Source organism: Aricia agestis, chromosome 7 (genome assembly GCF_905147365.1).
Source record: "Aricia agestis chromosome 7, ilAriAges1.1, whole genome shotgun sequence".
Lineage (NCBI taxonomy): Eukaryota > Metazoa > Arthropoda > Insecta > Lepidoptera > Lycaenidae > Aricia > Aricia agestis.
The window spans coordinates 683,195-701,538 of record NC_056412.1 but is presented as its reverse complement, the minus strand read 5'-3'; the positions used below and the strand labels follow the sequence as shown (position 1 = coordinate 701,538).

The 18,344-nt window shown below is 35.0% G+C and overlaps 1 protein-coding gene across 1 annotated transcript in view; it reads right to left on the bottom strand.

The window, feature by feature from the left end:
- LOC121728600 (nephrin-like) overlaps positions 1–18,344 on the bottom strand; it is a 265,974-nt gene that overhangs the window by 78,688 nt on the left and 168,942 nt on the right. The window contains exon 4 of the mRNA XM_042116774.1: positions 10,187–10,383. Within this exon, the coding sequence (XP_041972708.1) occupies positions 10,187–10,383 (197 nt within the window). The remainder of the gene's footprint in view (positions 1–10,186; positions 10,384–18,344) is intronic.

The window sequence follows — 18,344 nt, the reverse complement described above, 5'->3', positions numbered from 1 at the left end:
TCAGTGGTTGAGCGCGTAGGTCAAGCCGGTGGTCGCGGGTTCGAATCCCGCCGACTGACCAAAAACGTTTTCAAAGTTCCCTGGCATAATTTAATGAAATAAATAATAAAATTCCATAAAAATCTTAAATGTCTAATATAGTATAATATGTATTATGTAGGTATAGTATAAAAGTATTTTAAAATATAATATTTTTGTTGTCTGGTAGCCGTAACACAAGTCCTTGACTCTTGAGGTGTAAAGCTTATGTGTAAAGCGTCCTTAAAATATTTATATATTTATTTGATGCTGATATAATATTTTTCTTGACAGACAATAATTAGGTGATCCAGTGTGATCTGTAGTGTCCCTATCAAACTTGGAAATAAAATTCTTGGACGGATGATGAAGGACGGACGAGAATCGCAGTCTACTTTTTGGCTTTTTAGTCAAACGTCATGTTTTTAAATAGGTACTATCAGAGAAGTTGATTCCTATGCATATCGGGGACCTAAGTAGTTTTGTTGCGTTACGACTTACGTCAAACCCAGCGAACAGATCACAATTAACATTGAATTGACATATTCGACCAAATAACGTTGGTCTGTCAATTGCATAGGAATCAACTTCCTCGATGGTACACAAGTCATCAAAAACTAACGCAGCTGAGCCCAAGCATAAAATATAGCAGTAACATCATAATATCTATCGCTCGTGACTTGTGAGGCATATTATTATATCTGTTTCTTTAATATAAAAATGCAATTTGAAAACATCGAGTTCCGAAACAAAAAAGATAATTTTATTCGTTATTGGCAAAATAAATAAAGCGAGCACAAGCATATCAGATGTATTGAGCGCTATATCATTTTAAAATGTAGCCAATTATCATTTTACTAGCCATTTACTATTAATAAGCAATTTATTAATACCAATAATATTAAAGTTTGATAGGATGAAAATATACATTAAGTATACAGTTCGTACACTAAAAATTAATTCATCCAAACGATTTTTAATTTAATATTTAATATATCAGTATATGGACGCTTCACACTACGTCAGTCTGGCCCCGTGCTAAGTAACTGAAGAACTTGTGTTACAGGTACTTACGGGACAACAGACCCAGGAACATTGAAAACTTTTTGTTCCGTCGGCGGGATTCGAACCCGCGACCCCCGGCTTGAGCTGCCACACACTCAACCTATTGACCCACAGAGGTCGTCATTCTCCGAAGAGGTCCCTTTTAATCCTCAATATTCCGAAGTCAAAACTATCCAAATATGAAACAAAAAATAAATAGTTTTATATACATTGAGTTAAACGAAAACAATAAACCGAGAAGTTCAAAACTCGAATGGAGAACGTAATCAGATTTAAATAACACTCGGTAAGCTCATAAACATTTCATGAGCTAAGCATTATTTCAAGCGAGTATTGGCAAGATAGTAAACCGCTATTTGGCTTCGTTCCGATACGCCGGACCGTAAATTTACTAGATGTCTAGGCCAGGTGACTAGTTGGCACGGATGATACATCAGTTGCTTTATGAGTTTCGTGGCTTTTTCATTTTATAGGCTTTGATTGCGCCAGTTCATTGCGCTGAGTTAGCAGTCTCGTTAGATCCTGCTAGATCACCGTATTGTGCACAAGATCGGTCAGAAAATTGATGTAAATGTAAAGACACTTGAATTTTGTGTTATGTTCGGCGGGTAGCTAAATTAAACAACTAGATGACGCCCGTAAATCATTACATTTTCTCGGAATAAAAAGTATTATACCGGGATTCAAAATATCTCCATACTCAGCAAAATCGGTTCGGCGGTATGTGCGTGAGGAGATAAGCGTGTTTAGTTGTTTACACACGGCGCCGCGTTAAAGAATCGCCTTTGAAAAGGGCCCAAAGAAATGTATGCAGCGGCGCCGCGGCGTGTGTGTAAATAGCCTTACAGACAGACTGTAGACATACAGGCACATTTTTAGATTCATAATATTCGTAAGTAAATTTGGATATTATGGCGCGGGCATGTTGAGGATAAAAGCGTGTAAAAAACCCCTTTTCAATGACAGTGTAAGGGTCAATTCAGACCGCAACGCGAGAAGGCGAGGCGAGGCGAGGCGAGGCGCGGCATAAATTTGTATGGATTTGACAGATTTCAATTGCGTGAGACGTCTTGCGAATCTGTCGAATCCATATCAATTTAGAAATGCATGCGTTGCGGTCTGAATCTACCCTATGTACATAAAGGGCGTAAGATAAGCGTTGTGTTAAGGGTTTTTTTTTAATCAAATATATAAAATTTATATAAAGTAAAAAGATAAATAGCAGTGAACAAATGCTATCGAATGTGTGAAATATTTTTAGGCGGTGGTATTTAACTGTGTAGATCACAGATTTTAGAAGTAATGTTCTGACTTCTGAGGTATAGATATATTATCGTAGTTATGGCAACAGGAATATTTCCGCACGTACAAGATGCTGAAATGGAACACGTCCGGCGTATCATGGTCAACTTGTTTGGAAACAATGGGGCCGTTTAGTTCCTATTCGAGGAGCAAACGTCTTACCGAAACTGGGAATTGATGCTATAACAAGTCGGTAAAAGCCGCAGGTCCCGCACGAATGTCTATAGACTACGAGCATCTTTTGGCTTGTCGATGATATTCGCGTTAACAATAAGCATCTGACAACTAAAATGATGATTGTTAGAAACAACGAGGCTTGGATGACCTTAACAGGAGAGGGCGTAAACTGATCTTTGAGTGACATTCTGAAATAGTTAGCGTAAAGGTGGCTTTCGGATCTTTGCCGCGAGAGACCGCGACCGATAAAAAACCAAATAAAATGCTTCTTTTTTAATAGACTACAGGTATCATTTTCTAGTGATATTTGTGTGGCGACACACAAAATATGTAACTCGAAAATGATCTGTAGTTAAAGCTTGGCCTAGAGTAAAATGAAACCCTATGGCCTAAACTATAGCCTAAACCATAAAAATAAAAATAAATAAAAATTGTTTTATTTCTGAATAAATTTGAATCAAATATTTTCAGAATGTTGAACTACATGTTGCCTACCACCGGTTCGGGAACTAACCCGGCGAGAAGAACCGGCGTAAGAAACTCGCACGGGGCCACTTTTTAGTAAAAAAGTGGAAAATTTGTCTTTTAAAAAAATAAAATTTACAATGTAAATAACTTAATCTATACAATATGAATACACAATTGTAAGTCACATATAATAAATGTAGAAGCAGCCTTGCAAGCAGCCATCCTACTCCCAAGATGTGCTATCGTTTAGGAAATCTTTGACCGTATAGTAGGCTTTGGCACACAAACGTTCTTTAATTACTTTTTTAAATTTATTAATTGATAGATTTTGAACGTTTTCCGGGATTTTATTGTAAAGGCGTATACATTGACCTTTAAAAGATTTACTTATTTTGCTAAGTCTGATCACTGGTATTTCCAGCTTGTGCCTATTTCTAGTGTTTCTACCGTGACTATCACTTTTAGTTTTAAATTTAGTTAAATTCTTTCTAACATACAATACATTATCCAAAATGTATTGAGAAGCAACAGTTAGAATACCAATTTCTTTAAACTTTTCTCTCAGAGATTCAAAAGCTGACATTTTATAAATTGAGCGTATAGCTCGCTTCTGCAGCACAAAAATTGTATTGATGTCGGCAGCGTTTCCCCATAAAAGGATACCATAAGACATTCTACTGTGAAAATAACTAAAATAAACTAGTCTTGCCGTGTCTTCATCAGAAATTTCCCTAATTTTTCTGACTGCATATGCTGCAGAACTGAGCTTACCTGCAAGATTATAGTGACATTTTGTTTGAATTTTTATCGGTCGCAGTCGCTCGCGGCAAAGATCCAAAAGCCATATTTAGATTATAATATATATGCGGTTGAAGACTATCATACGTGGGAGAGCCATGCTTCGGCACGAATGGGCCGGCTCGACCGGATAAATACCACGTTCTCACAGCCTCAAAACCGGCGTGAAACAGCGCTTGCGCTGTGTTTCGCCGAGTGAGTGAGTTTACCGGAGGCCTAATCCCCTAACCCCTACCCTATTCCCTTCCCTACCCTCAACTATTCCCTTCCCTTCCCTTCCCTACCCTCCCCTATTACCCTATTCCCTCTTAAAAGGCCGGCAACGCACTTGCAGCTCTTCTGATGCTGCGAGTGTCCATGGGCGACGGAAGTTGCTTTCCATCAGGTGACCCGTTTCCTCGTTTGCCCCCTTATTTCATAAAAAAAAAAAACATGCGGTAGAAGTTTCTTGACTACGAGTAGAGTGGCTTTTAGTAAGCGACTGTTGCAATAACAGCTGTGAGTTGCAAAAAAAGGGAGATAAATACTTATTTCCATACTAGCGAGCATAATTTACAACATAACAGCTTAAGTTCATATTATATAATAGCTAAGTATATGACTTATATAACTTAAAAATGAATTAAAAGCAATAGTTTACTTTAATAGTGACATTATTATAACGTCGTAGTCACAGATTCTAGAAATAAGTCGTGGTATAGTTTATAATAACTCATGCGTTGCAACTAAAAATACATGAAATATGAAAATTTTTGGTAGTGCTCTTGTGCTATAAGCGTAAAGCTTTTATTTCTTAAAACCGACGTTAGCAAACATAAATTGCTTTAAGTTACACGTGAATAGAGTTCCATACTCCCCTCTATTCCGTTTACACATTTTAAATCAATAAATTCTCTTTTGTCGTACATTCACGAGAACTTACGTAGAAACTCTCAAAGAAAGAAATAGGTGCGACCTAATGCCTATTGTGTATGAAAAATTGAAGGAAATATTATCTATACTTATATATAATATTATAATTGGGAAGAGTGGGAAGAGTTTGTTTGAACGAAATCATCTCAGGAACTACTGGTCCGATTTGAAAAATTGTTTCAGTGTTAGATAGCCTATTTATCGAGGAAGGCTAAAGGCTATATTTTATTACGCTAATACTAATGAGAGCGAAGGAATAGAGGAAAGTGTGGAAAAAACGGGGAAAAATTATTTGAAAGGGCTTATTTGAACGTACTGGAGCAATTTTTGTGTTATTTGACACACATGAAGAATAGACCACGTGAAAAGACATGTTTTTTTTTTTGCGAAAAAATGTACGGTTTCCGTGATATTCCTAAATTACGCGGGCGAAGCCACGCGGAACATCTAGTACTTAATAGTTTTGTTATATTATTATTGTGTTTTATGTATGGTATTATGGTATACAGGTGTTATGTAAGTGTTAAAACTTTAGGGTGTGTTTGTGTCGACTTATCTAGAATTCAGTGTAAAATTAGCAGAGCCGAAAGAGGTAACCACTCAACAGATACTGCTAGCCTGGGACATGAATTTAAATATATGTATGGTTGCCCAAGCGCATTCTGATGGGGGAGAGCCATGCTTCGGCACGAATGGGCCGGCTCGACCGGAGAGATACCACGTCCTCACAGAAAACCGGCGTGAAACAGCGCTTCCGCTGTGTTTCGCCGAGTAAGTGAGTTTACTGGAGGCCCAATCCCCTACCCTTTTCCTTTCCCTGCCCTCCCCTATTTCCTTCCGTACCCTCCCCTATTCCCTTCCCTACCCTCCCCTATTACCCCTTAGAAGGCCAGCAATGCACCTGCAGCTCTTCTGATGCTGCGAGTGTCCATGGGCGACGGAAGTTGCTTTCCGGTGACCCGTTTGCTCGTTTGCCCCCTTATTTCATTAAAAAAAAAAATCTATCGTAGCTGTATCATTCTAGCCCTGGAACCAGTTATGTACCAGTTTCCTCACGATGTTTTCCTTCGCCGTACGAGCGTCCATGATATGAAAATGTTTCCTGCACCCTCTCGAGTGCAAACCATCTACCTACTAGGCCACGGACGCTCTAAGTATTATAAGTATTTACAGTTAAGTCGCTTAAGTATTTTGGATGTGATATCAGCTATATTTAAGTAAAATTCTACGATAATCGCCTCTCGAAGCCTATTCGATGCCGACACAAACCTCTCGCTTTTTAAATTCTTGGTACACTCACGGCTAAAAGAGCCCAAAAAAAATCCTTTCTATGGATATTTTTCGTACAATAAAAGGGAAATATCGAACTCTATCAAGTGCGACCCAGAAAACTTCACAGCCCTCGCCTATTCACAACCCTTTTTATTTGCACCCGCCTGTTGCTGCGGAGTTAAGGTATATTTTATGCCTTGCCTTTTACATCTTACAAATTAAACTCTATCATATTATACTACTAATTGACGACCTCTGTGGCTCAGTGGACAGTGACTGTGGTTGAGTGCATGGTCAGCGCTCATGCCCCCGGCATAGGCGCGAGTCCCGCGGGTTCGAATCCCGCCGACGGAAGAAAAAGTTTTCAATGTTCCCGGGTCATGGATGTGTATTAAATATGTGTATCATATAATACAAAATCTTATATAATGCATAATATTCTGTATAAGTAGTATAAAAGTATTAAATATATTTCCGTTATCTGGTACCCGTAACACAAATCCTTCAGGTACTTATCACGGGGCCAGACTGACGTGGTGTGAAGCGTCGATAGATATTATTATATTATTATATCCATACTTTCATACTTATACTATAATATTATGAATACGAAAGTGTGTCTGTCTGTTACCTCTTCACGCCCAAACCGCTGAACCGATATTGATGAAATTTGGCATGTAGATTTGAGATACTTTGAGTCCCGGGAAAGGACACGATAAACGAGTTTTGGCGCGATGGAGCTGCGAGCGTCATCTAGTATTACTATATACCTTCTTCCACAATAAAAAATAACGTAAAGAAAAAATACTTACGTTATTTAAGGCCTAAACTCATTTACTATTAACCAACTATTTCGTACTCAAACGTGGGAATCCATTTAAAATGAAATGGCGACTATTTCATATTCGAGCGCAAACATTATGTAGGTACGTTGCACGAACGGAGAACGCATCTTAAATATGCAGCAGTATTCCTGATTCGAGCGCTCATCAAAAATTTAAATCGATTATGAGTTCTGTTGTTAGTTTAGCAGAAACTCTAGATGCCTTTTTTAGCGCGATTTCAGACAACATTTTCCAAATCTCTTATATCTTTAAACGAGCAATTCTTGTATATATATATATAATTGGAATCTCGGAATCGGCTCCAACAATTTTCATGAAATTTAGTATATAGGGGGTTTCGGGGGCGATAAATCGATCTAGCTAGAAATCATTTACAGAAAATGTCTTTTTATTCGTGTTTTATCGATAATCGATAAACTAAAAAAATATGACTCTTTCTGACATCTATTGGCGAATAATAATACTATTTTGTTAGCAACTAATTATTATTTTAACGACCAGCAGATGGCGTTATTAAGAAACACGAAGTTAATGAGTGTTTGCTATACCGAGCAAAGCTCGGTCATCCAGGTACTATAATATTATACCACCAAAATATTGATCACTAGACCTTGCATTTGTCTATAAGCTTTCAAAAATTGTGGAGTGAATGTTAGTAGCAAGTGTTATAAGACACGTAGAGCGCGACCAACTTTACTCCGCGACCCAGAACGGAGGAAGACAAAGAGACGTGTAGTGTTCAAACAAAAAAAGTCCAAGAAAAAGCCTGTTAGCTAAAAATAGTTCTCGGAACCTAATGATGCCTGCAGGCTATAAAAAGATACCGTGAAACGCCCCAGTTGAACCATGCCGAGATACTTTTAAACTTTATTTCTTTTTGTTAACCGAGAAGACTTGAGTGCATAAATAAAAAGAGGTGTAGTGTGAACACTTACAAATTTAAACTAACTATCTATATTAAATATCTAACTGACCCGGAAAACGTTGTTTTGCTATAAAAATTATTTCTAATGTCAATATAAAAAGTAGATAAAAATCTATTCTCAAGCCTAACGAATGTACGTGGAAAATTTCATTAAAATCGGTTGAGCCGTTTTGGAGGAGTGCGCGGAAAAATACTGTGACAAGAGAATTTTGTATATTAGATACCTACATGTTTTGTAAAATTCCTTTACTCGTATCTAATATTTATTCAAAAGACTTAATAATTATGTTTCACGAATCGTAATATCAAAATTTCCTTGAAATCGCGGCACGCAAAATATTTCATTAATTTTATCTGAATTTTGATTGCGGTGAATCCGTTTACATTAATACTTTTACTTGATGAAAGACCTTTAGCTGGTATTTACAAAAAGTAAAAATATATTTTTAACTTTTCAGTTTACAATACAACATCCAAAACTAAAAAGTTACGTTAGCGTAACGTTAGCAACGTTTCATTACTCACTTCTGACCTATAATGGACCCTAGCTCCTTACATTTCAATTGACTGTAAAATATTTTGTTTTTAGGGTTCCGTACCTCAAAAGGAAAAAACGGAACCCTTATAGGATCACTTTGTTGTCCGTCTGTCCGTCCGTCCGTCTGTCAAGACCCTTTTTCTCAGGAACGCGTGGAGGTATGAAGCTGAAATTTATATCAATTACTCAGGTCTACTGTCCCTTGAAGCTGTGAAAAAATCAAACTTCTAAGCCAACGCAATCAAAAGATACAGCCGTTTATGCCGCAAATTTTCGACACTTGCAAGGGAATCAAAACCTACAGGGTGCTTCCCGTGAACTCAGAATCTTGAAATTTGGTACGAAGCAACGTCTTATAGCATAGATAAAGGAAAAATTACGAAAACCATAAATTTTTAGTTACATCACATAATATTTTTTTTTTTAATAATTTTAAACTTACTACCCATTTCCTCATAAACGCGTAGAGGTATTAAATTGAAATTCATACCAAATACTCAGGTCTATAATACCTTTAAGCTGTAACAAAATCAAACTTCTATGTCAACGCAATCAAAAGAAACAGCAATTTAAGCTGCATATTTTGAAACTCGCAAGTACTCGCAAGGGAATCAAAACCTAAAGGGTACTTCCAGTCGACCTAGAATCTTGAAATTTGGCATGAAGCAACGTTTTATAGCACACATAAAGGAAAAATTCCGAAAACCTTAAATTTTTAGTTACATTACAAAATATATATTTTTTAATAAATATAAACTTATTACTTTTTTCCTCATGAACGCGTAGAGCTATCAAGTTGAAATTCATATCAAATACTTAGATCTAATTGCCTTTATATAGGTCACCACAATGTCAAATTAATGTTGCAATAGAATGTATAAATACAACAATATTCGGCAGCAACCTCAATATGTACACTTCATCTTCTCGTCTGATTGTTGTGGGAGACTTCAATATAGATTTTAGAATGAATCCCCAAAATGGAATTTCCACATATTTTTCATCCATAAACATGTTTCCGTTAATAAACAGTAGTACTACACGAAGTTGTACAACTATTGATAACGTTTTTTCGAACTTCAATGTTCAATGTGGTACTATTCATAACTTTTTCAGTCACCATTTACAGGTCTGGTTCAAATTTAATACTTAATTAATATTTTTGAACCAGATTTCTAAATAGTGACTAAAAAACTTAGTAAATAAATAACTTTAATAAAAGAACTTTCGCAAGTCTGCTGCAAGGCTAGTATAAGTGTTTCAGTTATATTATAGATAAATGATATGTGTTAATATAAAATAAAGGATTACTTAAACGATAAAGAGATCTTTGTCTTAAATTTATGCTCCTCCATCTTTCCCCATTGTAATGTTATGAATTTCATTTTGCAATAAAAATACCATAGTTATGACTCGATTGTCGTAATGAACGAACTTTGTAAACCTTGCAGGTTTGTACGGAACCCTCGGTGCGCGAGTCCGACTCGCACTTGGTCGGTTTTTTTATGCTTATTTTGAATTCGTATTGCGAGGAGAAATAAATATTATTGTTATAATATAATATATCTATATAGTCTCTTTCTATCATTATTATTTCTACTAAACATTATTTTGTGGGAGCAATACACTTGCTTGCAACTTGCTTGTTACTTGCAATTTTAAAAAGTAGTCCGAAATTCCACTGAAACAAGATTGTCACTAAACTTGATCCCAAGTGGAATGCTAACAAAATATTGCAAGTCACACTTAGTTCGGAAGTCCAAAACTCGAGCGAACAACCAGCGAAGAAGATGATACGACTTACTTAATTCATTTAGTGAAACTGAGTGTGTGCTCGGGCTCTTTGACTAAGTTTCGCGAACTTACCGATCACGTGGAGGACGAACTTGTAGTTTCGAGTCGGGGAGACTTTGAAGTCGACCCTGCAGCGGTAAAGGGCCCGGTCGGAGGGCACCACGTCCAGGAGGCGAAGGGCCGAGTGCGGAGTCTCGTGCCAACGCGCGCGGCCATTAAGCGACGCGTCAGACCAGTGAGCCTTCGGACCCTCTATGCGCCCGTCGTAACTGTAACAATATTTGGACATAGTTTTTTTATAGTTTACGATGAAATTTGACAACCCTATAAAAACATTTTCATCTAAGTTTATATTCGTGAACACTTTAGTAGATACACTATCAATAAGGTAGGTAGCAAATAGTAACTCAACGAAAAACAAATAGTTGTAATTATTCGTAGGACTAACTTCAGAATTTGGTTTAGAAAGGAAACTTCGGTATCGAAAAACTGTTTTTTACCCTAGTAGATAAAATTCTTTTAAATAAATCTACCCAAACACGAGCCGCACAAACGGAAGTTTAATTTACTTAAAAAAATATAAACTATAATAAAGCTGTATCTATAAATTATCTAATCCAATACTCTCAGCTTAGAATGGACAGTAGAAGCCGAGGTAACCTGTTTTCATTGAATGGAACTCAATACTCTCAAGAAAATTCGAATTGAAACGAAAGTCTTGTTAGAAACCTGAACGAACAATACATGTGGGAACCCTTGCGTTGCATTTTACTTTTGTTGTACGCTATTGCTCTATTGTTGCGTTATTAGAGATACGCCGAGTACTTACTCTCTCTATGCTACTTATTTTTATTTAAAAACTTACTCTGCCATATTGTGTGGTAGAGTAAGTTGTCTGTAAATCTGTGTGTGCTGTGGCATATAAAGATTTTTATTTATTTAATATAGATTCTCTCTTTTTAAAATCTGCTTTATTATCAGACATAGAATTTAGTTTACGGCCTTCTCTTGCTGTTCCCCTAAGACTAAGGGTGAAAAACTATTTACACGAAATTAAATTAGACTTACCTCCATTATTTACACGTCATTTTCCTTTTAAGCTACCACCTTGGGACAAAAATGTACTTAAAATAAATGTAGATCTAGCTGAAATATACCCTCGTGAATCTACTCCAGATTATATTTATACGAACTAGTATTATGAACTGACGGAGAAATATTCAGATTATACAATGTTTTATACAGATGGATATATTTTTAATAACAGAACAGGCTGTGCAGTCGTTTCAGAAAATTGTAATTACAAATATAGACTGCCTGATTATACTTCTATATTAATTTGTGAGGCCATAGCTATCCTAAAATGTTTGGAGATTATTAGAATTACTCCTACTGTTTCAAGAAAATATTTAATATTTTCTGATTCACTATCGTGTTTATCTGCATTATTAAATAACAAAAATATTGATCCCTTAATTAATACTATAAAAGGAAACCTAATAAATCTAATAAGTAATAACTTTTCTATAGAAATTATTTGGATTCCTAGTCACCAGGGCATTCCGGGGAACGAAAAAGCAGACACTCAAGCTAAGGAGGCTACGAATTTAAATCAGTGTAGTTTGTTAACTTCTAATGTTTCTGATCTTAAAAAAAATTTTCGGTTAAATATTAAAAAAATATGGAACAGCTATTGGGTTACAAATAATAAGAGTTATTTACACGAAATAAGAAAATCAGTTTTCGAAAAATGTACCTACAAATTTAACAAAAGAAGAGATGAAATAGTAATAAATAGACTAAGAATAGGACATTGTAATGCTACACACATTCACCTAATTACTAAAACCCCTAAGAGCAAATGCACAAGATGTGATTGTGAATTGACCGTAAAACATTTCCTTATTGATTGTCCTATGTTCAATCCAGAAAGGACTAGTGTAAAACTTCGAAGCACATTAAAAGATTGTTTGTTAGATTGGGAAAACACTTAAAAATTTCTAAGGTAAACCGAATATTATTCTGTAATTTAATGTATTATTGTTATTTCTTGTAGTCGCTAATGACCTTCGATGTTTTAAGCGACTTTAAATAAATAAATAAAAATAAAAAAAAGATTTTTATTTAGTTTACAACCTGAGTTGGAGATTACAGTTTGTTTACTTCGATTAGACTGTAGTGCAGATATATTATTATAATATACAAACTGTATGTTATTTTTACCGACTTCCAAAAAGGAGGAGGTTATACATTCGGCTGTATGTATCTTTTTTTTTTTTTGTATGTTGAACGATAACTCAGCCGTTTGTGATCCGATTTTCAAAATTATTTTTGTTCTGTATAGGGTTTAACTCAATTTTGGTACTATGTTGACAAAAGTGGTGATTTGATGATGGGATCCTGGAGGAATCGAGGGGACTCCTTGAAATTTGTATGAAAACATATAGTGATTTTAAATTTTTCTGAAGCATTCGAGGTAAATGTACCAAAAAGTAAGATTTCACACCAGGTTATACCCTGGATCCGAAGGTACCTACCCAACAGAATTTTTGAATCCTTATAGATACAGGTTCGGGGATTTCGGCGTTGTTTAAACAACTGAAAGCATAAGCCAATACATCAATTTATTTTATCATCATCATCACAATCATAATTATGCCATGGGTCATCACATTATTACCCAATTATTGATGCTTTTCGTGATATTTTGCATCGAAGCAGATGTTTTTGATGATTATTTCGCTGTTTGTGGACCGACTTTCAAAATTCTTGCATTATTGTATAGGATATAATCTTGATTTTGTATAATAATCACAAAAGTGGTGAGCTGATGATGGGATTTATGCGCAATCGAGGGAAATCCTTGAAATTTATCAAAAGACTCATAGTGGTTAAAATGTTGTTTCTGGTAACTTAAACATATGTAACGAATAAGAGCAAGTTCATATGAAGGTGTCTCTTGGTCCAAAGGCACTGAACAGAATTCCTGAACCTTTAAAGATAAAAGTTTTTAAATTGCAGCATCGCTTAGATAACTGCAAGCATTTACCACAATTTCGCGTACAGTAACATAATGTGAATAGTTAACATTCGTAGTGGTTATTTACGCGTAAAGCCTTATCTTGTAGATAACTAAAAATAGTGAAATTATTATTTTTAACAAAAAATTTAAAACCGACTTTCAAGGTAAAAATAAAATAATAATATGAACTAAAAAGTAAAATAATGAAGACTGTAGTATGTACAGAAATAGTTGAGATTTAGACGAATTCTGAAAAAGAAACTATTATAGAGTAAGAGTTATTTAATACTTTTTAGTTCATATTATTATTGTTTTTACCTTGAAAGTCGGTTTTAATTTTTTGTTAAAAATAATACCAAATAATACTATCCTTACACTCGCGTAACGAATATAATTAATTATCTATTTAATAGAATATATAAGCTATTTGCTGTTGAATAATAAATAACTGTGGTCTTCGTTCATTCTAAATAAAGTTTATTTCACGGTGAATAATCTAAAAATTATTAAAAAAAGTTTATTAGCAGAATGTCGTAGCCATGATATTATTTTAAACAAAATAATGGAGACCTCTTATAGTAACCGAGAAAAACGTATTTGCAACTTTGTCCAGTGACGTCGTATCTATAACAAACACTGTAAAAAAAGGTATTTTTGTGTTATTCGCACTCGAATGTAATCAATCCAACATTAACAACGTTAGCGTTCGCGTCCTTTGAATATATAATTAAAGACCATTTATTCCCTTCACAAGTCACTTTTCAAATCATGGCAGTTCTATTTGAAAGCGTTTTAAACGTTTCATAAAATAAGCGAGTAAACCGTTTCTAGTAATTCATTAGTTTGTTAGAATTAAAATTTTATTAACGTTTAGTAATTATTATGCTATTTCGGTTTGTGAATTTCTATAAACTATACGGTCTACAAATTGCTGGGGTAAACTTTTGAAGTATTTATGATAGTTCCTAGCATTTATGGTATTTACTCTACAAATAATAAAAACTAAGGTAACTACGCTATTTTGGGTAGCTTAGAATTGCGGTTTAACTTTGAACAATACAATAATATTGTATTGTGTAAAGTTAAGCCACAATTCCAAGTTACCCAAGATGACTGTATAGTAAGTCCATTACCGAGTTTGGTTCCTTTCGAACTGTCATGTATAACGTCAGCCTACTGACCTCCATTATAATAATGGAGATCAGTTCGTCAGCCTGATACCGCTCAAGGCCATCTAAATATTGCAATGTATTGAAATGTGTACCTAGGTACACGTATTGTACAATATTGTAGAACATGCTTTTTGACGGAGTTACTTTCCCTTGGTTTTTTATTATTCGTAGTATTTACTCCTATCATAAACTAATTTTTTATATTTTGAACTTTGAAAACTAAAATCAGATTGTCGTTATTGTTATTTGTGTTAGTATTATAAATGCGAAAGTGTGTCTGTCTATCTGTTATCTCCGCCCAGACCGCTGAACAGTTTTGTTGGGCATGGAGATACTTTGAGTCCCGAGAAAGGACATAAAATACATCTTGTCCCGGAAAAGTGTACGGTTCCTGTGCAATAAACTTTGCGGAATTGCGGACGTCATTTAGTAGATAATATAGTTCACAATGAAGAGCTCAATAAACCAACGAATGCTCTCTTAAAATATCAAGAGTCAGTAAAATAATGAAAGGGGGAGTTAGTGAACTCGTATCTAGCAATATATTTTCATTATGAATTTCGTGTTTTCCCCTGGCCACCGGGGCTCTATTTGTCACTATTTTGGCTAGTACTGATGTTGTCATATTTTGCGTTACAAATGGGCCTTTTCGACCTCCATAGCGCCATTATTTTATATTAAGCTAACTTTTCGTATAAATTAATTGAAGTTTATGATTTAAAAATCTTATACATAAAATTCTCGTGTCACAATGTTAGTTACCTTACTCCTCCAAAACGGCTTTAATGATTTTTTACCAAATTATTATCCATATTCAGTGGGTCTGAGAATTGGCCACTATTTACTTTTTTTATTGATAAGTGCATTTGTTGAATAAATAATAGTAAATTATTAATTTCAACTCCAGACTGACGGCGACCATTGTTGGTGCGACGCGCGACGGGATAGCGAAGTGTAAATGTTTGTAACTACTTCACGCTTACACGGCTTGTGCGATTTCGACATGGCATTGAGTTAGTTGACATCCTGGGACCTAAATTAATACTCAATTTACACTCGCGCGCGAGCCACGAGGCGAGCCGCGGGACGCGCCGCGAGCCCTGAGTGTAAACTCGAGCTCACGGCTCGTCTCGCGGCGCGGCTCGCGGCCTGCAGGGCTCGCGTCGGGAGCGATTTCCAAAGGAGCTCGAGGGGGACGCGAGCTTTGTGTTTACACTCGCGCTTCGACACGAGCTGCGAGACGCGCCGCGAGCCGAGCCACGAGACGCGAGTATAAATCTCGTATAACACATCTAAGGCTACATTTTACTTCAGAAAAAAAAATATACTATTACATTAATGCAGGGAGCCGGTATATGGGGCATCACCTCTACTATAGTCTATAATGCGTATAGCAAAAATCTGCATTTTTATTCAAGTGTGCTAAAGCATTGAGACGCTTTGTACGTTGCTTATACTAGTTATTATATCGAGCAGGTTTGTTGGGGCTAAAATCTCAATACAAATTCAGAAACGTCTGAAAACGAAATATACTATAAACTAGATAACCCGGTGAATATCGTGTCACTTTTCTAGTAAGAGAAAAACTGCTCTGGACTTCCACATTTTCAAGACGAAAAGTATTAAGTAGTTTAGCCAATCTTGAGTTTTAGCGAGAATAACAAAATTGAAAATTATTTTTTATACATAAAGATTAAGCGTCATTAGACGGTACGTATTAATATGATATAACTTATACTTTGTTTAATATTAAGTATGTCACCAAAATACGTGTGTAAGCGTAATTATACAGCTTCGCTTTGACCGAGCTATCCATACAAAACTATCTAAAGCATCATCTGCCAAAATAGTGTTTCAAATACACCTAGCCATAATCCATAACTACTATGCACCAAAAGCCAAAACTACAGAGTTCGTGTATATCTAGAAATCTATTCAAAACGGTATTTGCTTTGATAAAATACAGTTTCAGTTTGCTAATCCAAATCAGAGATATATAACGGAGTAAATATTAATAGAATGTTTTCATGACTCCACCTGCATTTATATCCACGAGCCTTTGAAAAATGTAGTTTTAATGTGTGCTCGAAAGCCTAAACTATTACTGCTATTGCCAATAAAAAAAAATCGTAGAAGTCGAAAATATCACAGGAAAATTTATACCATGAGAATAATGCATGGTAAGATTTTATTATAATTATTATTTTTAACAAAAAATTAAAACCGACTTCCAAGGTAAAAACAATAATAACATCCATATAATATGAACTAAAAAGTATTAAATAATTTTTTCTATCTAACCCTTCAGTAAGTGCCAAAATCTTTGCAAAAATGTAGGGTACGTGGTTTGCAAAAAAAAAATGGCACCCGGCCTACCCTCTTTGTACAAATAATGTAATAACCTTACATCTAATCCATATTTTATGTTTGAGTGAAAAATATTATAATATATGTTAAATTTTCTATCTATCAAGCCATCATAATATAGTATTTAGTCAGATGTGATATTTGTCTCATCACTGTAAACTTTGAAATCTATGTTTCTAACTATTTCGCAACAAATATATTAATACATTATTATAATCTCAATAACACAGAGCTATACAAACTGTTTATGTAAACAATTCTTTGAAATAACTTAACTTGTTATCAATAAACAGATAAGAGATAAGAGTAATAAAAACCGGTTTTGGTATTATACACAAGCAAACTTCGTCCTTAGTGCAATACAAATAAAGTTCAAAATGGCCGCGGCCGGCAAAAAGCCGTTATAAATAGGTAATTTTTATCTTGATTATTTTACTAAAACGATACCATTGTATACTATTACTAGGATCTAAATCGTTTTGTACACGATAATATACGCTTTTAACGTCAATTATTTACAAAAATATTAAACAAATCGCGTTCAAATCACATAAATAACAACCAAATTTTCTCGTGTAAACTAGAAGTTATTACGATGTAAGTATTTCTTTCAAATGATTATCTAAAACTATTTATAAATTATAATTAATAAATTAAACTATTTTACTACTTACATTCGTTAAATCCATCAATAATATCAAACAAACAACACAACATGGCAGAACACACACGAAAAATTCACGATTTTCAAATGACTGACAAATATTCGTCGACCACAGATTGTATAATATTTTGCATGCAGAATGTGGCAAATTTATCGTAGATCATAACTAACCAAACTTCTTCATACAAAAGTAGTCTCTAAGTCAACGAAATACGTAATTCAATCGAACGAAAGAGCGCGGCCACATCCGGCCGCTTGGGTGTTGACGGAATGGCTGCAGTATAATCTGTGGCGGCCGGATCCGGCCGCTTGGGGATTAAAAGGTTAATAGTGCCTTTTTCCGAATTCGCCTAAAACTCTACTATTTCTGTACTCAATCTTCATCATTTTGAAGTCGGTACCAGTTCCAAAAGTTTCAAATATTCTGGCAGACTGAAGATTCAGCTATCTGGTCGGAGGTCGGTCGAAGTCGGTTTTAATTTTTTGTTAAAAATAATAATTTCACTCTTTTTAGTTACCTAGTAAACTATCGCGTACTATACGTAGAATAATTAATACACTATATTATTCTACGTATCTCATTACAAGCTCACTGGTGAGCGAGACAAATAGAATAACAATAGATTTCCAAGAATCCACGGTCGAGGGATTAATAGGAGTATAATCAGTAAAACCGTTTCGGAGAAGTAAGGACACGAGAATTTTAAATAATTTATGAAGAAGATGTACTTATTTATTGTATTAAATATTAATATCATAAGGCACTTATTTAAAGGGGCAGTTGTAAATTGCATTTTTGGTAAGTTATAATTATAAATGGCACGTGTAATAACTAGTTTAGCAGTTAAAACTAAGCAGTAAAGTAAACAAAAATGAGTTGTAAGAAATAATGAAATGGATCATTGAAAACATTATTGAACAGTAAAATAATTTAAATGAGCGGTAAAAATTAATGAGTGAGCGGTTACGGAATTTGTCAGTAAGAAATCTGTCTGTCAGGTAAAT